Here is a 25,851-nt window from a genome sequence, read left to right as displayed (position 1 = left end):
CATAAAAAAGGCACATTTAAAGTTCTGAGCAAGCTTTCTTGATTTTGCAAAATATATACAGCAGACCCAATAGGAAAAGAGGTGATACAATACCAAAATACATGATTTTGAAATGTTTTTTTTTAATATTTATTTTGAAATGTTATCAATCAAAATACATGTGCAACAAATGAAAATTTTACTCCTCTTTAGTTATCTCATTTCTCTAATGCATGAGTACATGCCATTTATTGCAGGGCTTACCCCAATATAATATCAGGGACATGATTCTTAAGTGGAGATGATGGGGAAGAATACATGTACACATCCCTTTATTATCTTTCAAGAAAAAAAAAAAGAATTCTGGCATAACTCCAAACAAGATACATAAATGATATCCATGCACATCCCCTGTTTCTTTAGGCAATTGCATCTTGTGATGGTAGACTTCACATTATATACATGGTTAATTGCTACAACAAAATCATAATGGTGCAAAAAATGAAAATCACTGTCATGAAAATCCACATATATTTGAGAGACATTTCTGCTTAAAATTCATAATTTTAAATATCAAAGCAAGGTATACAAATTTAAATAAATCTACACTTTCTACAGCTGACATTATTAATAGGGGGTTTTAGTTTTCACAGCCTTGGCTATGATGTGGAATCTTCTCTCCCTGTAATGCTTCATTTGCCTCCTCATTCACGTGCCTTAAGATTATTAAAAAAACAGATCAGCTGATTATGTGTCACGGATGAAAAATTTAATACTGCAATCATCCCCCAAGTACTAAGGTTGTTTGAAGTGCAATACATTTGTAACTATCACTTGCACATCCTTGAAAACATGATGGCACTAGAGCATGACTCGGGAGACATGAAATACATTTTTAATTGTTGTATGTGAAGCATACTAATTAAGCAAATAAGAGAAGTAAATAAATGTCATGCATAACTACAAAGGAATATGAAAAGATAAATAACATAATAACTTCAAAACTATATACTCTGTTACAACAATCATGCTCATATGAATAGTTCATATACCTAAAAATTTATAATCATGGTGCTTTTCGTTATCCAGTCTTTAATTTCTAAGAACATCATATCTGCTTACTCTAACTAGCAAAGGAACAAGTAGCAAGAGAACATGTGACAAGATAGCTATGGGAATGGATCCCGCTTTTATTTAAAACTGAACCATTTCAGTTCATTAATACTTCAATGAAACAAAAGCTAATCTAAAGGGAAATGAAACCTTTGGAACAAGTAGGCTTGTGTCGAAACAGAAAAATAAAAGAATAAGAACAAAGAAAGTTTGAGAAAAATCAGACAAATAATGAGAAAGTTATGAGCATTTGAATATTGCAATCACTAATGTTATGGAGATCCTCCCATTGGCAATTCGACAAGGATGTGTGATGTCACATGTGAACAACTTTCCCTTTGATGGATTATAAAATACCCTCAAAGTGTCTCTTTTTTCTTTTTCTTGTGGTGATACAAACTCTTTATACATGATGATTTCTTTAAAAATCTGTATTATATGCCCTCCTATAGAAAGAAAACATGATCTACTGATAGATGTGATAAAAGAGGCAATATTTACTAAAGTAATGGGGAGAGTTGTTCACAAGTGACATCACACATCTTTGTCGCATTGCCAATTTGAGGATCTCCATAGCATTAGTGATCACAATATTCAAATGCTCATAACTTTCTCATTATTTGTCCGATTTTACTCAAACTTTCGTTGATCTGTTTCTTTGATTTTTCTGTTTTCACAGAAGCTATCTTGTTCCAAAGGTTTCATTCTCCTTTAAGCAAACATTAACATCTCTGGATATACCTACAATTAGGTAAAAAGAAAGAAAATAGGTGTGAAAAACTTGATAATCCTTTCTAAATAGGTTACAAAGATCAATTACAAATTACAAACCAGTGCAGTAAATGCTTGTTCACAGATGGCACAAAAATAGCTCAGCACACGGGCATGGACATGTGATGTCACATTATTCAATGGGGGGAGGGGGGAAAGGACGGAGAGGTGACACAATAGATCACCCCCCAAAACATTTGGTTTGATCCTCAATTCTATGCTTACGGCTCAACATCAAAGCTCGGTAACATTTTTATGTACATAGTTGAAGTATCAAAGAAGTGAACATTTTTTGAGAGTTGCAGCAAGAGACCTTTTAAAGAATGCAACAACAAATAGTAGACAAATTCATTTTTTTATGAAAGTGAGCACAATAAAATCACTAAAGAGAAGCATGGAAAAACTCAAGGCATCATATGCTAGGAGTCTGTTGTGCATTTGCGAGCGCTTGTTTGGGCAACTTTTAGGTAGGCTTGAAGGGTACAAATTGACCTACTTCTTAGCACAAGTTGGGCGACTATACAAAATCTATGAAACATGTTGCCGAGCTTTGTCATAGTACATCAGGATCCTGTCACAAAAACCCTGCCATTATTAATAGCTCCCATGGAATCCGTCGTTGTGATTGGATGCTGATCATTGCTACCATGGTAGCTACAACTTACTGGATGGCAAAGTTACAACAGCAGCTTTTACGCATCTGTGCCCAGAATCAGGCGAATACTTCTTCATGATGAACTGATGGATTTAAGGCATTGAAGGTACAAGAATAAATCACACTTTACATAATCTTCTGGGCAATTCCATAACATATGTTTGACCCCCATTTTTCCCCCTTCTTACTTCCCTTCATGAACTGTTTAAGCCATTACAATTCGAGAACATTTGAGAACAACCACCAAAACAAACTGGAAAACAGGGATAAATCACGTCAGGAAAGTACAATATATAGGGGTGTTGGACATACATACCCGATGGAACTGCCCTTCTGTTAACATTTCAACCTACGGCTACATATATAATCAAGATCTAAGCCGAGCTTAGACACTGTCAATATCTCCATGGTCACCTTCATAATCATAAGAATTATAGACCACATAGAAACCCAGCTGCAGTTGTACAACATCTAGTTGGATGAATGCATTGGAATTATCAGAGAAACATCCCTCCTTATGATTACCTTTCCCTCTGTTATTCTGAAGTTAAACTTAATTCATGGTCTAACTCTGTGCTAAAACTATGGGAAGCCCAAATATTTCAAAATTTTGTTAACAATTTTTTTTTTAAATAATTTTTGTTACTTTAGATCTTTTGTAATGATTTAATGGTGTGAAAACTGTTCTAGTCATTACTCCCAGACAGTATGAATTATTTGAGTGTGTTAATGAGCTGATAAATTGAAACTGTACCATCAGCAATTTCCTTCACGTTTGGCTATCCATAGTTAAACCACAACTTCAGACCAGAGTTTAAATTAAACCAGAGATCAGAACACAGGCCTATATCACTAAAGGCCACCGCACACCTTACGACCCGACTGGTCTACGACTGGCTTGCGACTGAGTGAGGGGAGATGAATCGCAAGGTAGTCATAAGCCTCGACACCGCACACCTTGCGATCCGATCTGCGACTCACGCATGCGCTTTTTGCTTTTTGGCATAGCAACTGAGAAAGTGCGCAAACTAGTGCGTATGCGCGTTGTTCATCATATACGCGTCGTGCAACTCTGCTGTCTGATTGGCTGTCAAATCCTTCCGATTTTCCTTGCGACTTGTCTCTGACCGGTCTGCGACTCTCAAGCTGACAAGAGCTGTGACGTCACATCTCCCCTCACTCAGTCGCAAGCCAGTCGCCGACCAGTCGGGTCGTAAGGTGTGCGGTGGCCTTAACATGTCCTCTATTTCCAATACAGACACAAACACAATGAAGAATACTCATCTCTAACATCTGTACATCCTTTCAAGTATATTCATTTCACTCCATATCTTGGATTATTTACCATGATGTTGTTCATTCCATCTTGTTCCTTTCCACATTTGTAATGAGTTCTTCCTCCGAATCATCAAAAGCACCAAGGGCCCTGTGAAGAAAAGTAGTAAAAACGATTATGAAATTACTGTAGCCAATGTGCACAAGCTTTTCATACTGTACTGGGACTTGGGTTATTCTGATCTACGATTCTAAATCTCAGATATTTTTTACCTCAACTCTGTATGCTTATGACTACACGAATTAACAGATAGTATCAAATATTCATTTACTTCCCGTATGAAAAAAAGAAAATAGCAAAATTTATACCTGCATTTTGATTTTTAAGTCTATAATCTAAAATTAATTTCATCAGAGCATGAACACATGTCCTGCACATGCACACACTACTGGCCACATTCTTGAACACATTTCAGAATTTAATTTGTTGAATTAAGGTAGGAGAGAATGTGTAACTTGAGCATCAGCCACAGCAGCTGGAATGTTATCTTCTACCAATTTTATAAATCATTACAGACTCTAAATTGGCAACATAGTGAAAACAACAAAATCACTTTTAAAAAAGAGCAAACTGGCAACTTTTCAAGAAAATTTGCAATCATCCTATATTTTGACTATTATATCCATATTTTACTATTTCAAAGTTTGAAAATGAAGAAAAACCTAATGATTGTTGCCAATTCAAGGAGCAAAGACAGATTAATATTGACCTCATGGATTAAGTAACTTACGCATCGGCCACAGCAGCTGGAATGTTATCTTCTACCCATTGGAGATCATCTACTTCCTTATGTTGGTTGCTGGACTTGTTTGAATGTACATTCCGCATCTTTACATTCTCTACAATGGGAGAGGCAAATTTCAATAGGATTTGGTGTGATAACATGATGCCATGTACTTCAAAAAAATTATTGGCAGCAACTTCATACATATAATCCTTTTAAAATATTATTTGGGGGATATATAAAATACCCAGACTTTATTTTTTTAAAATCAAATGCATTCATCACAACAAACTTAGAATAATTTATGTAGGTTCTTGTTAAAATGCAATGAATCCTTCTCATTGCTTTGTTTATCATATCTCATAAACTTAATGCATTCACAAATCTTCAGTGTGAGTAATCCTATTGGGTCATATTATTATAAAACTATGATTGAACTTAGACTCTGGTCTGAGGTTTTAGTATATCTATAGAAAGCTATAGATAACTAAAATAGATAACTAATCTAACTGGACAAGTTGAATCTATCAGTGTTTGTGACACTCGAATCATTCATCACTGCACGGGAACAAAAGCCATGATAATTTTCTTCACCACTAAGCATGAGGAAAGAGCACAACATAGATTAGAAACATAACAATGTATATTTTGTGGCAATATTTCCAATAATTATAGCATGGAGAAAAACCTGACCAAAGTAAAATTGCACTTCAGATTTACAGGCCATCATCTTAATCTTGATAGACCTACCAAAGGCATCATTCATCATGGGTTCTTTACTCTCATCATCATCAACCGCATCGCTGAGCACAGAGTAAGCATAACGCTGATTGTTAGCTGTGGGTCTGAAGAGGATCATGATCACAATCAAGATCACACAGAATAGGATGTGCCAGTAGGCATCATCCACCCAGATCTCATTCCAGTTCTAAAAAAAAGAAAAAAAGAAGACAGGCAGGGAAATGTTCATTAGAGTGCATTTCAGGATCATTTTCAAATTTGAATATAGTGACACCTGTCAATAAAGACCATACAAGGGACACCAGAAAAGCAGTCTTTATGAGCAGGTATTCTTAATGGGCAGGTTACTGGAATACACGAGTCAATGTCAGAAACAATTCAAGGGAAACCCAAGTTGTAGTCTCTGTAAACAGGTGATCCCTAAAGCAGGTTTGACTGAATTTGATGAAATATAAATTGCAGTTCACAGTCGTGGATACTTGCATGATGAGGACTCGCAAAATGAAATATCAGATCATAAATTGAACCACGTAATATGGCAGTATAAGCAAGGCAGAGTAGACACAATTTATAAATCCCATAATTCATGCATTCAAAATACACTTTGTTGTTTTAGATTTATTTCCACGTGGAAAATGCCATGTAATATATCAATTAAATGTTTTGATCAAAGTGTACTAATGATAATATGCCAATGAATATTATATCCTTTACAGGATATTATCCCACTCCTCTTTGATAATACACCATGTATTTCCAAAAAGTATTTTCCTATGAGACAACTTAAACTTTTAACAGGAATCCTGCTATAAACATGCTATGCATCTTTTCAGGGCAACATACTTGAATTTTCTGACATGATAAAATGTGATGTTTGGTAATGAAAAGCCGCTTGCGTGATTCCTACAGGAGAGACATGGCTCTGACTTTAACAAAGTGCCTTACTTTATCTTTCACTTACCTTGACACACTTGGTCATCCTATGTGCTTTAAGAGACCACACTAGGAAGATTACAGCTGCTACTACACAGAAGATGAGGGCATTGGTGAAATGCCGATAGAGCCAGAGTTTCACCAAGTTACGCCTCAAACGAAGCGTGCGACTCGTATCTACCAGACTCCGGAAAATGTGCATAGTACAGGTCAAGGATAATGTTTTACAAAAGTATATTACAAATCACATTTGGCTGATCAAGATCACTCTCTTTTCTTTCTTATATAGAATGCTACATGTACTTTCACGTTTCAATTCAAGTCTCTACTTTGTGTTCCCCAAACCATAACAAAAATCATATGGAGAGTGATTTTTCATACATTCTGTTGTTTTTTTCTGGAAAAATTGCCTAAACATCTATAAAGTATAAAATCCAATGAAAATTTGAACAATTTTTTGAAAATAAATGTTTTATCATTTTGTAGTTAATTTGAGTCATTAACCCAGTGCATGTTTTCAATCCATATTCACCCCTTTCTGAAAGTACATATGAAGAGAGATGCAAGAGACTTGCATACATTCATATGCAATGTGTCATATGAAAATGTTTATTTTTCTGTTTAATTTAGGTATTTCCTATAGAGTATCAAAGCAAGCACGTCATATTAAATCCTATATCTCATTAACCCGTTGGAGACTAAAAATCTTGTTTTAACACCTTTTCCACAGACTCCAGCATACATATGCATGCTCAGCCTCCAATGGGTTCATTGGATCTAAACAAAGTTCAAACAAAAGGTTTAGCTTAAATATTCTAGCACCGGGCAATATTCACCATTATTCATTTTTTTATTTATTCATTTATTTTATTTTTTATCATTATTATTATTTTTTTTTTTTTTTGGGGGTGCTTTTTTTCTGAGGGAGGTGTAAGCAACATATTTAAATGCTTATTATTACCATTTTCATTACTGCTGAAAAGAAGTTCTAACAAATGTATTTTTTTACACAATAAAAAGGATATCCACCAGCAGACTACAGCATCCAATACTGATATAGGAAGGAGGGCTATCAGGTCGTTGGACTTGTTCTGCAAGAGGACAAATTGAAAGACAAAAATTATATTGAAGCGCAAGTAACTGTAATGATATCCAACACACAATTAAATATATATCATATGTAATAATTAGACCTGGATTGGAAAAATAGAAGGGAATAAAAAGAATTGAGAATAGAGAATGTATTTTGTAATTTGGCACTTTTTCTCAGATTTCAATAAAAAACTACTGCTTTTATAAAATTAACACTTATATAAGAATGAAATAAATGTTTTACCGGCTCAAATATCCTGAAGTATGACTCAATGGAAGAAAGCAAGAAGAACATAACACCAGCACCAAGCAACCAGTTGAGATCTCGACCCAAACGAGGTCTGAAATAAAAACAAATTGTTAGAAAACTCATAAATATATCTGTCAAATCCGATACATTGAGGATTTTTGCTAGTTTCTTGCCAATCTGAGGTTGCTGATTTAAAATTAAATCAGTTATTCATAAGAAATTTCAATCATTTTATGAAAAAAGGGGTAAATTTAAAATTGATAAAGAACCCAAAGAATAAAATTTAGGTACTTGGGAGCTAAATCAACATCCAAGTTTGACAAACAGCTTTTGTAAAATGCTTGCGATTTTGGTTTTCAACAATGTAGAGTTTGTAGTCAGCATCTTCATGTTGAAAGGAACTAAAATAAATTATGCAAGTACACTGATGGAAAAAACAGATTTTGCTTTTAAAGTCTGATCATTCTTGGCAACTAATTGTAATCGTAATACAAAATGTTCAATTATAAATTACTTTTGTGACATACGGACCACAGAGTCTTTTTCAAATCATCTCCATTCATAAAAAAATAAAGTATAACAATGGTTTGTTATCAAGAAAAACAGAAAATGTTTTGAGAATGGGATTCTCTATAACAAACTTCCCTACGTACAAAAAAGTAACAGAATCCAAACCTTTCAACTAGAAATGAGGTATATCACATATTCATACATAGTTATTGTTAACAATATGACCATCTCATGGAAACAAAAAACCTCTAGTCATTCTCCTCTAAATTTTTTTTAAAAATCATGATATAAAAACATTTAAATCATAAACTGAAAGTCAATCTATTATTGAACAGCTGACTCACCTGGTGATGCCATATCCCAAGCTGACAACAATGACAAGCATACGAGCCATAGTACGCTTCAATACAGACAATTCCTCAGCAAAGAAGATACCGGCCGATGAATTGGAACCAGAATTGTTGTGACGTTCAAACTCCGCTACAAAAGCAGCCTTCTCAATTAGCCCTAACAAGTAAAAAAAAGAGACATAAATAAAGACACCACTAAAAAAAAAAAAGCTACAAATCATTCACTGAAGTCTCATTTAGGTACCAAAAATTAAAACTTAGTGCATCACATACTTTTGATAACACCAATTTTACTGGATTATTGAAATAATCGAGTAAAAAAAAAAAGAATTAAAATGCAATGGTGGACTACATAGTTTCTGAAAATAAGACTATTGCAGAAATTTTAAATAATGGTTATGAATAACAAATGCTGCTACAATGATTCCACAAAGAAACATTCTCTCAAATGGATAGTAAAAAAAATCCATCCCCTTGAACAGGAGCCTGGGCAAGATTATCAAAGAGGGGGTGCTGATTTAATATAAAGAAGTTTTAGTGGCACATTTTTGAGCAAACAAGCAATTATTTTTGATAAAGTTTTCTTTTACAGTGTTTTTTGTTTAAATACAATGATAAGATATTGTATGGATTATATACTAACCTAGAATGATGACAACAGAGATCCAAAATTGAATTCTGAGAAGATCTCTCCATTGTCTGAAGAGAAGTATCATCCATATCAAACCTAGTATGCTATACATAGCACACATCACTCCATAGAACTAATATGAAATAGAAAAAAACCCAACAAATTAATGCTCTGTAGAATTAAAATGAAAACAAATAAAAAAATATAAACAAATTATTGCTATGTTTACAAACATATCAAGCCTAATATACTATACATAGCACACTTCACTCCAAAGGACTAACCTGAATAATAACAATAATAAAATAAAACCCCATAAATTATTGCCAAGTTCTAATTTTGATAGTAAATGATCATATCAAGTCTTGTATATTATACAAAGAAAACATTGCTATGTAGAAGAAGCAATAAACAGAAAGAAAAACAGTAACAAACCATATCATATCCATACTTATTTCAAATTTTCATGAAATTCAAAGTGGGGAGATTAAGTATTACACCATGAACAAGCTTTAATAGTGATCAAAGATTGCATCTGTAAAATAATAATAGCCCTCTTTCTTAAAAGATAAAATGTTTTTATATATCCCTACACATTAAAATGAAATACAAGAGAGATTTTAATGAAAAGTAAAAATTGACAGAGTAGAATAACCACCATAGTATTTGTTGGTTGTGTCATTCCTCCATATATATATATTTGTACGTCAATGGCATTGGATTGGCACATTAGAATGTATTGACTGTTTTCTCATTGCTAGAATACTCCCCAGGGAGTGAAGGTTGTGTATACGAGCAAGTCAGAATCTAATGACCAGGTTGATATCATACATCTGCAAACACCTCAGAGATGTTCTTCTGATTTGATAAGCATTGTATTTTAAGAATGTATTCATAATTTTATTGATCATCATCACTTACAGGAAGAAGGGGATACTGTGTAGCTGACAAGTAACCGTGTGAAGATTTCATTCTTATTCTCACTGCAATAAATCAGAATATACAATATATCAGCACTCCTTAATGCTTTTAAGCCAGGCATAGTAAAATACAACAATAATTCATGAAGTCCAAACAACAAGGTTTGTTTGCAGAAACACTTCAGTATCTGAAATTACAATGTTCATTTTTAAGAAGATCTAGATCAGATTATATCCATCAGAAGCACATATTTCCCTTTAAAAATAGATTTCAAAGAAACCTTTTCACTGTAAATTGATTCACGTTGCTTGCTTTAATTTGTCAGCATATTTGGTGATAAATTCTTTCATAACTTTCTGGGAATAATATATGAGAAAGCTTTCACCAACACTTAAAGCACAGGGAAAGAACAAGGTAAACGTCAAAAACAAAGAGACAGTGTTAACAAAAAATATGAAATTTTTGGCTTCCCATAGTTCTAGCAGTTAGACCTTCGTATCAGTTAAACTGGACTTCAAAATATGCACCAGGAAAGTTTATTTCCTGTGAATATATCTGTAGTCATATAAAAAGGTCACGGCAAAACTCTAAGGTTGTTGGGTCAAATATTTTTAATAACTTTAACCCCTCATCCTAGTCCCATACATGATTTCACCCAAAATATCTAACTCAGCATTTGATAGACCTTTCCAAAGCATGTACTTACTTGAGATATTCATTTGTTTTGCACTTTGTGAAGTCACATATACAACAAAGATAAAGCGGCCATCTTTAACGTTTGTATGGACAACACGGTACTTCAGCTGCAAAATGGAATTAACCAAAAGAAAGCAAGATTAAATGATTACTCCTATTACTAGTCTGAGTAGATTATAAACCATTAATAAACTATGATAAAAAGCATTATATACTTTGTAATAAGATTCTAATACTGATTGGTCAAAGAAACATATTATACCAATAATTGGCAGTATAGTAAAAAAATATTGATTGAGCATATAGTTGTACTAGCACCCACAATATATGTAACATGCACAAAAACAATGGTTGGCTGTGCTATGCACATGTACCTATATTTGCACATTATCATATCACTGTCTTTTTGCAAATTAAAATTTCAAAGACAGGTATTGATTTCCATGTCATAATCTAACTTGATTCTTTAATAAAGAGGGTTGTGGTATATAAAACAAATATTGACTGCTTTTATTTTTGGCTTATTAATTTGCCTTCTGTGAATATGATTTCTCATTATGCTACACCTGGAGACCAAGTTAAAGGGGCATCATACTGACAAGAAATAACCTTTGAGCAAATAAGTTTGACTTTTCTCCTATACAATAGTCAATATATCTTATATCTGTCCTGTAAATAAACTCAACTGATTGGTTCAAAGCACATCAGGTGATTAAGTCCAATTCTCACTAGCCTCAAGCAAATGAGCAAGTTCCCAATGACAGTCATCAAATAACTTGAGAGTAATATTGGTAAACATGTTAGTTCACACATGACACATCAAGCAATATTAAAAGCGACAAATCTTTTAAAAAATTTGTTTGTGTCTGACTGATTATTCTAAAGCCCTGTGTTATGTTTTGTTGAATCTATAAAGAAGTATTTTTAATTTCTAAATTTAGAATCAATTTTAAATGATATGAGAGATTCTATAAAAAAAGTTGTGTGAATGATGCGATCTGAAATACTAAATGCTGTACCTATACAGAATAATCTAAAATCAAAACATCTTAGGTAAAAATATGGGGATCCCAACATATATAATTTTTCTTGTTGGTGTAAAGCCACTTCTCAAGTAAACAAGTGGAACGCCTCTGGCAGTCTCGCCTGCATTACGCAATTTAATATAGCAGCAGTGCTAACTTTGAAAACTACTATAAAATAATCATTCACAAAAACATCATTCATATAATGACATAATACCACGTTCATTGACCATAAATGACATTTGAACGGAGACTTAAGACTGTCAACTACACCCATGTCCACATTTCATTCACTCTATCCATAAACTTTCAAAGTTATGATGGCACTTCAACAATTACCCCAACATGGCCTAATTTTATTAACCTTAACTGACCTTTGACTTGGTTTTGTGACCTGAAACTCACAGGGGATGTTCAGTGATGCTTGATTACTCTTATATCTCAAGTTTTATGAACTAGATCCATAAACTTTCAGAGTTAGGATGGTAATTTAACAAATACCCCCAACACGGCCAAAGTTCATTGACCTTTAATGACCTTTGACCATGGTCATGTGACCTGAAACTCGCACAGGATATTCAGTGGTACTTGATTAACCTAATGTCCAAGTTTCATAAACTAGATCCATAAATTTTCAAAGTTATGATGGTAATTCAACAAATACCCCCAACTTGGCCAAAGTTCATTGACCCTAAATGACCTTTGACCTTGGTCACGTGACCTGAAACTCGAGCAGGATGTTCACTAATACTTGATTAACCTTATGCCCAAGTTTCATGAACTAGGTCCATATACTTTCTAAGTTATGATGTCATTTCAAAAACTTAACCTTCGGTTAAGATTTTGAAAATAATTTTCCCAACATGGTCTAAGTTCATTGACCCTAAATGACCTTTGACCTTGGTCATGTGACCTGAAACTCAGGCAGGATGTTCAGTAATACTTGATTAACCTTATGTCTAAGTTTCATGAACTAGGTCCAAATACTTTCTAAGTTATGATATCATTTCAAAAACTTAACCTTAGGTTAAGATTTGATGTTGACGCCGCCGCCGTCGGAAAAGCGGCGCCTATAGTCTCGCTCTGCTATGCAGGCAAGACAAAAACTTTGGGTGGCCTTGGGTGCAAGAATAGCAATAAGATATCAGTTACAATATTAAATCTCTACATAACTACATGCAAAATTGACAGTGTTGTATTCCTTTGCACGTGTGTTTTCAGAGAAAATTGAATATTTAGAGGTCTTACCAGTGTATCATTGGTAGCAATAACGGCTGTAGATTTGACTTCTGCTTTCTGAAATCAAAAGAAAAATCAAAGCATGATAGGAGATGGTAACCATATATAACCATAGGGATTAGTATGTGGTATCAAAGGAAAATTCCTATAAAACTAATATCAAATACTTAGTCTCCTATCCCTTTTTGCCCTATTTCATCAAATATGCTATTAAACAATGTAGCTCGTAGTCAATCTGTCATTTAAACCTGGTGTTGATTTTTCATTTTTGAGCTGATTGTATGACAACTTCCTTTATCAGCAACAGCCCTGAAGTTATTCATTCATAATAGAACCAAAATAAAGCAAACTTCAATCTCACCTGATCTTTGTCTCCTGCTTCTGCCGCCTTGTCTCCATTTTCCTGAAAACAGCAAAATTTTAAATATTTAGGCCCGTTTTCTGAACTCGGGTTTAAATTAAACCCTAGTTTAAATTAAACCCTGGTTTAAGTTATACCCTGGTTTAAAGTTGTGGTTTAACTATGGAGAGGCAATTGGCACACAAATCCCTAACAGTACACATTCAATATATTAACTCATATGACACCTAAATTGTTCATAATTGTCTGGGAATGATAACTGAAGTATTTTCCTTCATTATGAAAGCAAAAAGAAACAAAATAGTAAATACAAGAAATATATAATATAAACAAAATTTTTGAATTTTTGGCACCCTATAATTTTAGCACAGGGAACTTAGACCATGGTCTAAGTTAAACCTGACTTCAGAATATGGGCCTTAGTGGCTAAAGTTCATAGACCCTACATGACCTTGAACATGCAAAAAATAATTAAAACTTTTACATGTCAAAACATTTGTTATGGACGACAGACAGATAATGGATGGCTGGATTAATGGACACCAGATGGACAATGGATTTGTATTCCAAAGTCTTGCATTTGCTTCTGGTGGTAGAGACAAAAATATCAAAGCTGTTACAGCTATGTACTTACCGCATCTCCACCTTTTTCAATGCCAGCAGCAGGTGGATCCCCCTGAACAAATGAAAAATAAAAAGTATTAAAGTGATCTTTGGTGATCAAAAACACTTAATCTGAGTGAAACAGGTTACTCTCAGGCAATAAGAGCAATATAATGTGAATGATAGAAGTAAAAATAAAGGCATTATTCTTAAATTTCAAAATCTCCCTCTCTGCAATTTCATTTGAAAGCCCTGATTAATATAGAACTCATTTCTCTGAATTAACATCTCTTTAAATTTTTACATATTTCTATGTGTCTATGCATTCTTATTTACATTGTACGAAGAGAAACAAAAATTGATTCTTGCCTGTATGTAGTCCAAATTCAAACCTCCAACATTGCCTCTTTCATATCATTTCATAATTTAATCATATAGTCACTCTTGAAATGCACTCAGACAACAGGAACCAAGTTTAAAGATTTGTTTATCATCCCAGTTTTGAAGCTGTCCTATATAATTATTCTTCAGGTAGTTTAAGAATGGCTTATTTTTATATACACATCGACTTTGATCGTTTGACCATAAAACGTTAATTACCTTTTCTTCACCTGCTGGAGTATCAGCAGCAGGTGGATCCGCCTGAACAAAAAAAAAGGAGAGTGGCAATTTGGGACTAAATACAACTTATCTGAGTGGAATAAGTAAACATAAGAAATATACAATATAAAAATAATTTTTGAACTTTTGGCTCCCCATAATTTTAGCACAGAGTTAGACCGTGGTCTAAGTTAAACCTGACTTCAGAATACGGGCCTTAGTGGCTAAAGTTCATAGACCCTACATGACCTTTGACCTTGAACATGTAAAAATAATTAAAACTTTTACATGTCAAACTTTCTTATTTCATCTTTGATTTTTTATGCTATGCTTTTTTGTGTTTTTTTCCCCTATTTATTAAAATCATCTTGCAGTTGGAGTCCACTTTGCCTTTGAAGACAATGTTCACATAAGAATGGCTTATTTTTATATACACATCGACTTTGATCGTTTGACCATAAAATATAAACAGTGAAACATCAATGTTGTACATTAATTACCTTTTCTTCGCCTGCAGCAGGTGGATCCGCCTGAACAAAAAAAAAAAAAAAAAATTAGAGTGGCAATTTGGGACTAAATAGAACTTAAATCTTGGGTTATATGTATAAGTGTGTAAAAAAGCACCAAATCTAATGAGAGCAATGTGATATGAATGAGAAGTGACAGAAACAGTCCTTTTCTTAAGTTTTATTATCTCCCTCTCTCTTTATAACGTTTACATTACTTAACCGCTTCTCCAAGAAAATAAGAAAGTGGATTTTCACCTAAGAAGAGTTAAAGCTCATGCCTCTACACCTGTTTTTTCAAATACCTTCATAATCTAATCAAAATCGCACTCTCATATGCCTTCATGAAAAATTTTAATCTGATTTATTTATCAGACATGTCAACTTTTGTTAACCCTTTGCGTGCTGATGTTGCAATCTTGCACATTTGTACAGTTAAATTCAACAATCGTAATAATTAGTTTTCTCCCCTACCTTCAAATTAGATAAGCTAATAATAAGCAATTGTTCTTGGGTAAGATGTCTATAATAATGATAAGTATCAATTGTGAAATATGGAAATCTTGAATTAAAGAAAATAACATGGAAACAATTGCCATTATTATCCGCAAAAAATTAATTCAGCGTGCTAAGTGTTAAGTTAAGATAGGAGTGGATGTATTGAATGGTTTTAGGTTGTTGAATGAATGAATTTGAGAAGATCAAAATGAATGATCCTCAAAGAAAGTGTCTCAAACATCAAACTATGGTGGGCAGAGGCACTAGAGCAGAAATAATATTATTATTGATTATTATTACTACTAGTAAAAAAAAAAAAAGTGATAATGATGGTGGTAATCATCACAACAGCTACAACAACAATAATAATAATAATAACAGTAATAATAACAACAATAACAATAATATTAATCTTTCATTTCACAAATCCAGAACAAAAAACGTACCGCTGGAGGGTTTTCAGCTGCCCTTTTCCTTCTCTGAAAGAGACATGAAAAATAAATTGGAGGCAATGTGACAATCATTATCATTAAAAAAAGGGAAAAAGTATGTCATCAAATATATTTTGAAAAAAAGTGATTCTTTTGTAAAAGCCAGTCCTCAACTGCCCTTATCACTTATCTGCGAGGAGATCGTCCTCTGTATTAGCTGACCCTCACTACGGAACAATGACAGTGTATTTGAGTCCCTATGTCTGTTTTGGAGCTCTTCTTCATCTGCACGATGGACTTATTGAACCACACAGAGTATTCTTAGTCAAATCAGCAAATACAAACTATTGCATTCCTAAACAGCCAAAATAAGGTGATATAAACATCCCCAGGACATTCCACACGTCTGGAAATGTGTGACGTTCCAGGGAAATTTGACTGTCACGTCACAGAAAAAGCATGGACAAAAAGACACACACACACAAGATGAGCAAATTACTGTTTACTTTAGTATTAAGGATAATCCAGGGGTATTCTTGGGAATAAAGTTAAAAGTGAAAACAAGAAAACAAATTAAACATCAGAAATGGAATTATGATATGTAAATATTACATCATACAGTCAAACCTGTTCTAGTGACCATCTGTGTAGAAGAACCATTTATCCATACATACCAGAATTTAGGTTTTTATTAAAGAATTTTTTCCCATTGAAACATGTATTACAGGAAATTATGTTCATAAAGACCGCCTGCTCATAAAGACAACTTTCATTGTCTCCCTTGGGCGCTCTTTATAGACAGGTTTCACTGTATTTTATCATATAATATCAAATCATACTATTATTCAATTGTTTAACCTTGTCACTGTTGGGATCTGCTGGCTTTGTATCTGCTGCTGTATCATCTTTACTGGATTCAGCATTTGTCTCATCTTTAGAGCCATCATCAGATTTGGTATCAGATGTTTTCTTCTCTTCTACTTTAGGACCACAGAATGGTTTCTTGTTACAGACTGTACTGGTTTTATCCCGCTTGGAGCATTCCCAGTTATTTCCTTTCAGGTCATTCAACTATATGATAAAAATTTAACTGGTATTATCATCAAAAGTAGTATTTATACAATCATTATCATTATCAGTAGTAGTATAATTATTATCATTTATATCACTACTATCGCATAAGAGAAATCCAAAACTAAAGTCTAATGAAACATAAAACTGTACCTGGAATTATGAATTATAGGCGATACCGATCATGGCATGGTTTACAGAATTGTCAAATCATTTTCAATTAAAAATTTTAAACACAAAAGAGGGTAGCTTATGCCAAAATGTTATCAAATTTGATGTCCTTTCATTTGATTATTTGAGTTTAATTACATTTAAATTTATGGTTACTTTCCTCATTCAGTCCCATATATAATCACTTCTATTTGTAAAAAATCAGTTCCTTGAAGATGGTCTAAAATTATAAATAAAAATACCCCATAAAAGAAGCCCCTATCTCATCAGAATTTTCATTGTAAATTTGTTTATCCATACCATTGTGTTAATAATGGATTTTGAAATGATTTGCACTCACATAATTGCAGAGTATCCAGTTTACAAAAGTTCGTTGTGAGATATACATTGTACCAAACACTGCATGCAGTTTTTATCAAAATTACTAGTTTATCATTCTACATGTACATACATGTATGAGCTTTGTGAGGAAGGCCAAGAAAATTATGAATTTATTTCCAGGAACCAGAAATATGTTGAGCTTTTTTTGTTATGATTTAAAATCAAAACAATTAGATAAGATTTCTGCACCAGTTTGGTGCACAGGACACAAGCTTGTCAAGTACCATCAACACCGAGAAGAATTCCTCTTGGTATACTAAACGATTTCAGTATAAAAAAATGGAGAAAACCCAACTTACCTTATCATGGGTTGCTTCACTATCTTGAGCACAAGATATTTCTGGATTGGGTTTCACATCAATACTCTTTACATACGATATTGAGTTCTCCTCAAGCAGAATGAAGCAATTCGGTTCATTGTAGATCTGTTTCATATTCTCCGAACTTGCAGTAGCATTTGAATCCTACAAAATCAGGATAGAGAGGAGGTACAACAAAAAGTGATTCAAATTACGAATAGAAGTAAATCTGATACTGGTTTGGGACGCTTCTTCAGCTCGTCTGAACTGGCGGGAAATCGTTGTTGCCGCTTGTTGGCAACGCACAATCGATGCTATTGTCTTTGAGACGTCAAAGAATTTATACATCAGTTTAAAAAGTGATTCACACAATTCTGGATACTCCAAAGGTGTATTATTTCACAAAAAGCATCAATATAACCTAGCAATGATTACGTGTATACATAATAAAACAATGCAAGAGCTACACTATTTGAAAAATTAGCAAGTAGCTAAAAAAAGTTGGTAAGATAGAGTAAAAAGTATTGAGCAGCAAGTCAGAGGATTTGCATGTCACATTCGAGGTGATGATGTTCTCTTGATATACAGTTTATTCATTATATCTGATTTGATGATACAGATGAGGGTGTTAATGAATAACTTGTATATCAAATTTATAGAAATTATTAATTTCATATTAATTGAAATACTTAATACAACTCCAATAACATTTATATAATAATCATTGATAAAATAATATGCATGTTACAGATATAACTGCCTTGTAGTACAATGTATTAATTATTGTAATTTTCCTGTATTTGCAGTTTTTATTTTTTTTTATGGCATTATGATCTGGCTGGCAAAGAAAAGATCCACTACAACTGAATCTTTTGGCGTCTTACTACTCTTCCCTGTCCTACCCACGACACAAACAACAACCTGCACACCCTCTCCCCCCCCCAAAAATATTAATTCAGAAACATTTCATTTCCACAATTAATGAAATGTATTTTATTTTTATAAAGATGCTATACATAGAAAACTGTAACAAATAATATAATTCATATACAAATGAGATGCTACTATGCAATTACTTCAACACCAATGAGCTTTTATAACTGTATCCTGCATGACAAAATGTAGAGCAAATGGTATCAACACTAGCAAACATAGTTTAATGTCTTCAAGCAGTTGCTTTCACTAGCCCCTTACTTGTTTTTTTTTCTTCTAATGAATTGCCTTTAATAAAAATAGGCTACCAAGTGGAAAAAGGTGGATTGAAATCAAAACTGACATTAAAGGAGAATGAAACTCTTGGAGCAAGTTAGCTTTTGTGAAAGCAGAAAAATCAAAGAATAAGATCAACAAAAGTTTGAGTAAAATAGGACTAGCAATAGAAGAGTTATGAGCATTTGAATGCCGAGATCACTAATGCTATGGAGATCCTCCCATTGGCAATGCGACCAAGATCTATGATGTCACAGATGAACAACTCTCCCCTTTCGGACACTGAAAATATACCCCAAAACATATCTTTTTGCTCATTCTAATCATATGACAAACGATTCATCAATGATATAATGTTGTGAAACCTCTGTACTTGTCCTCTCGATAAAGAGAACATCTCACCTTGTGATAGACTCTATAAAAGTGAGAATATAAGTGAAATAAGTACTAAAGTAATGAGGGAGTTGTATGTGTGTGACATCACAGATCTTGGTCGCATTGCCAATGAGAGGAACTACATGGCATTAGTGATCTCAATATTCAAATGCTCATAACTTTCTTATTATTCATTCAATCTTCCTCAAACTTTCAACAATATGTTTCTTTGATTTTTCTCTTTGATATGGATTCAGCTGGTTTCAAGGGTTTCATTCTCCTTTAAAAAATACTCAGAGAATATCTCTAATCATTATGTATGATTATTCTTGAATTAATTGATTAAGATGACTACATTTTTCAACAATACACATGAATATGTTTCAATAAATATATTTTTTCCCAAATAGTTTCGAAGCATGTACATGTATTGTAGAATTCACTTACTGCAAAAATTGAGCTGTAAACACCATCACAATCAGATTGACGAACTGCCCACTCAAGAGTAAATTTACAATCCTTTGGGTCTGAACTGCAATTCAGCACTGTTTTGAAAAAAAAAAGGAATAAGGAAAGGTTGATAATTCAAATCAATTCAATTCAATTAGCATTCATTGGGCCAATCTTTATATAAAATACATTACATATGTCACTTTAAAAATGAAATATTTTACCTACACTTAAAAAATAAATGTTTTAAAGAATATTGGTATAAATACCTGCAGGCAATACAATGCAACATAAATGCTAGTTTATTCTTCAAAGTGTTCAATACAACCAATATGTTTCAATTTGTCAACATAAGTCACCAAATTATAGAATGTATTTGCTTCAATATCTCCACATCATGAAAAACAAACTTTAACTTGGGTGGTAAGGGACCTTTCAACATTAAGTTATCTCTCTTCTATCCCCACAATTGATCCAGGTATATTATCAAGTACAAGACTCCATCAATGTATGCAAGAATATGACTGTAAGAATGCTGGGTTATCTGGAGAAAGGCTTACCTTCGACTCCTATCTCAGAGTTTGCGTACATGCTCTTCTGCATCATAAAATACTCAAAAGCATCCATCGTTTCCTGAGAAGAAACATATTAAATAACTTATTTTAGAGACTTTCAATGAGATAAATACCCAGTTATTCATATTGTACCTACCCAAATGATTAATTTCAAGAACTTTGATAGAAGTAATCTACAAACCATTTGGGAGTAAAATTAATAACGAAGCATGGATATTTGCACATATTTATTATTTGTAATTACCAATTCATTTCTGTTTGAATTCTCTGCCAATGAATAAAATTGTACATTTACAGAAATCAGATTTCAGAACATGGACTACAATAACACTGTAATGAAAATATCCTCACAGACCACTTTTATTTGTAATACTTTTACTCTTAGTTAAGACTAACCACAGCCCACAGGAGCTTTGCCACCAAGGGCAGAAGAACTCAAGATCCCGAACCAGGTTACAACAAAGATACTACAAGGGGAAGATCGGACACTTCGACGATTTTTGGAAACGCTCGATAAATGCTTATGGGGAAGGGCACCCAACAGCGTTGAGTAAGTAAACCTTAGTATATCAGCACGCGACTGTGTATAAAACATATGAGAAAAATGAGAGGGGAGTTTGGAGAGGGGTCAAGGGTGGCGCATGAGAATAATTCCACCTTTTATTACCAAACAAGTGGAATGCCTCTGGCCGTCTCACCTGCATCACGCGATTCAATATAGCAGCAGTGCTGATTTTGAAAACTACTATAACTCGCACAAGATGTTCAGTGATACTTGGTTACTCTTATTTCCACGTTTTATGAACTAGACCAATACACTTATAGAGATATGATGGCAATTCAACAAATACCCCCAACGTGGCCAAAGTTCTTTGACCTTACATGACCTTTGACCTTGATCATGTGACCTGAAACTCGCACAGGATGTTCAGTGATACTTGATTACTATTATGTCCAAGTTTTATGAACTAGACCAACACACTTTCAAATTTATGGCTGTAATTCAACAAATACCCCAATTTGGCCAAAGTTCATTGACCCTAAATGACCTTTGACCTTGATCATGTGACCTGAAACTTGCACAGGATGTTCAGTAATACTTGATTACTATTATGTCCAAGTTTCATGAATCAGATCCATAAACTTTCAAAGTTATGATGGTAATTCAACAGATACCCCCAATTCGGCCAAAGTTCATTGACCCTAAATGACCTTTGACCTTGGTCATGTGACGTGAAACTCATGCAGCATGTTCAGTGATACTTGATTAACCTTATGTATAAGTTTCATGAACTAGGTCCATATATTTTCTAAGTTATGATGACATTTCAAAAACTTAACCTTAGGTTAAGATTTTGATGTTGATTCCCCCAACATGGTCTAAGTTCATTGACCCTAAATGACCTTTGACCTTGGTCATGTGACATGAAACTCAGGCAGGATGTTCAGTAATACTTGATTAACCTTATGGCCAAGTTTCATGAACTAGGTCCATACACTTTTTAAGTTATGCTGTCATTTCAAAAACTTAACCTCAGGTTAAGATTTGGTGTTGACGCCGCCGTCGCCGCCGCCGCCGCCGCCGCCGCCGTCGCCGTCGGAAAAGCGGCGCCTATAGTCTCACTCTGCTATGCAGGTGAGACAAAAACCTCTGAAAATATATTAATTTCAAATTTAAGGGAGAAAATATTGAAGAAAATTTTTTCGAAATGTAAAAATCGTCTATTCCTTCAACCCTTCACCATTTCTCTCATGTTTTGTACACAACCATCTCGCGATACGCAAAGGTAAAAAAAGGTTGTTACTTACTCAACGCTGTAGGGCGCTCTTCCCGAGCGTTTCATTACGGGGTCTACATGTATGTACTGTCCGATCTTCCCCTTGTAGTATCTTTGGTTACAACTAGCCAGGAGGCTGCTAGAGATTAAATAAATTGGCCGCTAAATATTTTGAATCTCACCTCAATGCTAAATCCCACTTCAACTGGTCTAGCGAGCGATATCTTTTAGCATCGAGGTGAGATTAATGATATTTACCGGCCGATGCAAGTATTTTTTCATCTAGCACTGCTCATGATGTTGTCGCCCTCTATACGCGTCTTGTAGCTAGGCTACGACAACAAAGATGGCAACAATAACATCTGTAACTGCTCATCTTCTTGTATTATTTTTCTTAAATTTTATATTAATTTTCGTGGAAAAAAATTTCATATTTCCAAGGGAGGGGGGGGGAGGAATAGATTGTAGCCCATTTACAAAACTTAGGGTTAGTTTTCTTAAAGAGAAGTTGGGATTTTGAGATTTATTCATGGGAATAACGACGGTGAGTGTAGACCTACTGCAATGGTATGCTGTCCCTAGCTCCGTGGAGATTAAGCATGTCAGTGGAATGACTTTAATCTCTAGATTCTGAAGCCACACTGAAAAGTGTCCGCATAAAACATGCTATTTAGGGGAAAATATGGCACATTTTGGGGGGAAATTCAGGCTGCAAAAAAAACGTGATCTGAATTGATTTCTAACTAATGTTTGGGATGTATGGAAAGAGAAAATTCTTGGACTTCTTTTGACAGTAAGGACAAGTTTATATGATCATTTTAAATAAGGATTTAGAGATAAATTGCAAACCCTTATTTGTGTGTGTGTTGAGATTGCCATTTCCCCATGCGTTAACTATGGGAAAATGACATTTCTATTTGGCACAATTTTTTTTCACTTTGTCGCAATTTTTCATTGTGTGTGATCTGATTTCCAAATCTTAAAAAAAATCAAACCATCAGAAAGAGCATCAAAATTCCTATTAGGCACTTTATGGACAAGTTTTTGGCATCAAGAATAAATTCTAACAGCTCTCAGAAGCTAAAAAATTGGATTTGTGTGTGTCCATTTCTTAACGACACAGTCTATGGCAGGAAAATTGACCTGATTTCATTCTTCTTTTTTGCAGCCATTAATTGGATTTTTTTCATAAAATTTTACATTTTTGTCAGTCTGAAGGTTATTTCTATTCAAATTCACAGAGAAAATGTGATATTTTCTTGAAATAAGAAAAATAATTTTTTTTCTCTAGACACTCTACTCCTGGCTAGAAGAGGGGGAAACACCTAGTTTCATTATCATTTGTCAAAACATGCAAAGCAGAACAGTTTATCAGATTTTTACAAGTTTAAATTTACTGTTTGCTTTCTGGATTGGGAAATTTTTTAGTTTAGACCTTGTTTAGATCTTGAGATCTAACGTTACGCGTTAGGCCTGCTTGAATTTTCATGACCTCACTTTTTTAGTGAATTTCTATTCCCAAAAGTAACGTCTCCTGACTAATTTTACACTTGTTAGGCTATAACTTTATAGTCTTAGACTTAATTAATGTTATATGGCAGTGTATCCTATTGCCGGACACCTTTATTTCAGTGCTTTAAAAATGACAACTAGAGGAAATTCAATCAAGAAAAATTCACACTTGCTATTCCAAATATTATGAAAATTATGAATATGATAAAATTATTTTATATTTACCAACCATTTTCTTTGCATCGCACTTGCCGCATACCCCTCCACGAAAAACAATTATTTTCGTGCGCGACAATTTATATCATGATTCCGGACGCGCGCCGGACGGGTAAAGATATCCTTGATTATAATGATCAGATGTAAGAACAAATTGTGTGATTTTTTTCTTCTTATATCATGAGTAAATTCTAAGTTTTTATTTGCTTTTGTATATCGAATCTGAGCAGATGTTGGTAATAAATTCGTGTTTGATAACTTATTTTATTTTTTCTTGTTAGCTGCATGTTCCATGGCACTTTCCAATAATAATATGCTCGCGTTCGTATCGTGACGCTCTTCAAGTTCTATCGATGCGCTGCCGATCGACGGCTCTACTCACGGTAAACCTCGCGCACGGGTACCTTGAGAACTAGCCGTCGACGATCACCCACAATACACCACACCTCATCATTCGATCGAAGGAGTGGACGAGATTGAGACTGAAATTCGGAAAATCAGGCCCATATTTCCGTTAGAAAGTAAATTATATCAATCGTCAATGCAAAACTATATGTTATATGATAATTTAAGCATTTTCTGTCATTTAAGAGATAAATAAGGTAAAAGTTGGATTTTTTTCGCCTTGTTTTTGCAATCTTGTTCTATGTATTGCTCTGTGAAATTGAATTGCGGAAGTCTTACGGTACGAAATTGTTTTCGAACGCAGTAATATGCGCGTCCGGAATCATAATAGTGTCCGGTAATACAATACGTGACTATACTTAGAGTTAGAGGGTGATCTCTTCTTTTTAAAAAAATTACCGAATTCGATGGTGAAAGAGAAATTTCTACTTCGAAAACACCGGGTTCCAAGAACATCTCACTAGAGGCAACAACTGAAAAAGTCAAGTAAAAAAGTACAGCAATCTTCAAGCTCCACACTTTCATCGTTTGGAGCTCCATGTTGTCTAGTTTCCAGTTGGGGACGTGTCGTTGGCATCAACTGTTGTCTGTTGCCTCGGTGGCAAGTGGCACACTGCGTATCGCCTATATCGGGACCGGTAAGTTCTGGCGGTCCTGTCCGCTGCCGCCTTCGTTACCTCCGCTCCGACTCCGTCTCCGAGTCCAACTTTACGATGCAGACCTTGTTAAGTTGTTTACTGGATCTTAGAAAGATTTGAAGAATAAATAACTTCTAGGTGTCTCTTCTGTTTATCTTGGTCTTGAATTCCTCGTCTAAAAATTACTGATATCTTGGGTTTACCACTTCACCGAATGCAGAAGCGGGGAAGTTTATGTGATGGATACACGTCACACAATTTTACACGAAGCAACTGAACCTAGACACATCGTCCTAGAATCTTGAAAAATAAAACTCGCCCAAGCAAGCTCGCTATCATGCTCTAGATTCCAATAAAACGATTACCAGGGGCAAGGCAGCATGTGCCATTATAAACAGTGAATGAAGAAAATGAAACAAAATATATATATATAAGACATAAAGACATATAATACAGAAAGAAAAAAAAAGGAACAAATCAGATGAAAGATTTGAATTAAAAAAAGTATGGAAAAAAATAAGAAAGAGAGGAGCACATGCAGAGATCTGAAAAAAACCCGATCTACTTCCTGACACTGACAGTGTGACAACTTATGAAAGCCATATGTGGTTGGAATTATTGGAATCATATGCATCTCGAAAAGTTTACCTATCGTTATCCAGACAATGAATTTTTTCTTAAACAATTCACACATTGCATTTTAGAAAATATAATATGCTGTTTATAATTTTAAAACATTTAGTGTCATTCTCGTATTTGCCAAAGACTGATGGGCAAATCTGTTATACACAGTGTGATTCAGATAT

General features: G+C 34.1%; 1 protein-coding gene across 3 annotated transcripts; it reads right to left on the bottom strand.

Annotated features, from left to right (window-relative positions):
• Positions 1 to 98: 98 nt before the first annotated feature.
• Positions 99 to 25,335, bottom strand: LOC129264580 (transmembrane protein 87A-like). 3 transcript variants are annotated; one of them, XR_010294169.1, is made up of 22 exons: positions 24,807 to 25,335; positions 20,482 to 20,554; positions 19,919 to 20,016; positions 17,888 to 18,052; positions 16,824 to 17,036; positions 15,981 to 16,013; positions 15,031 to 15,060; positions 14,531 to 14,572; positions 13,962 to 14,003; positions 13,328 to 13,369; positions 12,976 to 13,023; positions 10,713 to 10,809; positions 10,007 to 10,068; positions 9,098 to 9,218; positions 8,449 to 8,611; positions 7,589 to 7,685; positions 7,278 to 7,343; positions 6,281 to 6,448; positions 5,329 to 5,506; positions 4,585 to 4,693; positions 3,749 to 3,944; positions 99 to 3,370 (listed from the first exon to the last, which is right to left on the bottom strand). XR_010294169.1 is itself a non-coding variant. In XM_064102443.1 (22 exons), exons 1-21 carry the CDS (start codon positions 24,945 to 24,947, stop codon positions 3,875 to 3,877), a joined length of 2,058 nt encoding a protein of 685 aa, XP_063958513.1. In that variant the 5' UTR covers positions 24,948 to 25,335; the 3' UTR covers positions 99 to 2,601; positions 3,864 to 3,874. The 3 variants fall into 3 exon arrangements, 2 of the variants coding, with proteins under 2 accessions (XP_063958513.1, XP_063958514.1); XM_064102443.1 differs by having other exon boundaries at positions 99 to 2,601; positions 3,864 to 3,944; XM_064102444.1 differs by lacking the exon at positions 14,531 to 14,572 and having other exon boundaries at positions 99 to 2,601; positions 3,864 to 3,944.
• Positions 25,336 to 25,851: the final 516 nt, after the last annotated feature.

This window comes from Lytechinus pictus, chromosome 7 (genome assembly GCF_037042905.1).
Source record: "Lytechinus pictus isolate F3 Inbred chromosome 7, Lp3.0, whole genome shotgun sequence".
NCBI lineage: Eukaryota > Metazoa > Echinodermata > Echinoidea > Temnopleuroida > Toxopneustidae > Lytechinus > Lytechinus pictus.
This window is presented reverse-complemented; position numbering and strand designations above follow the sequence as displayed.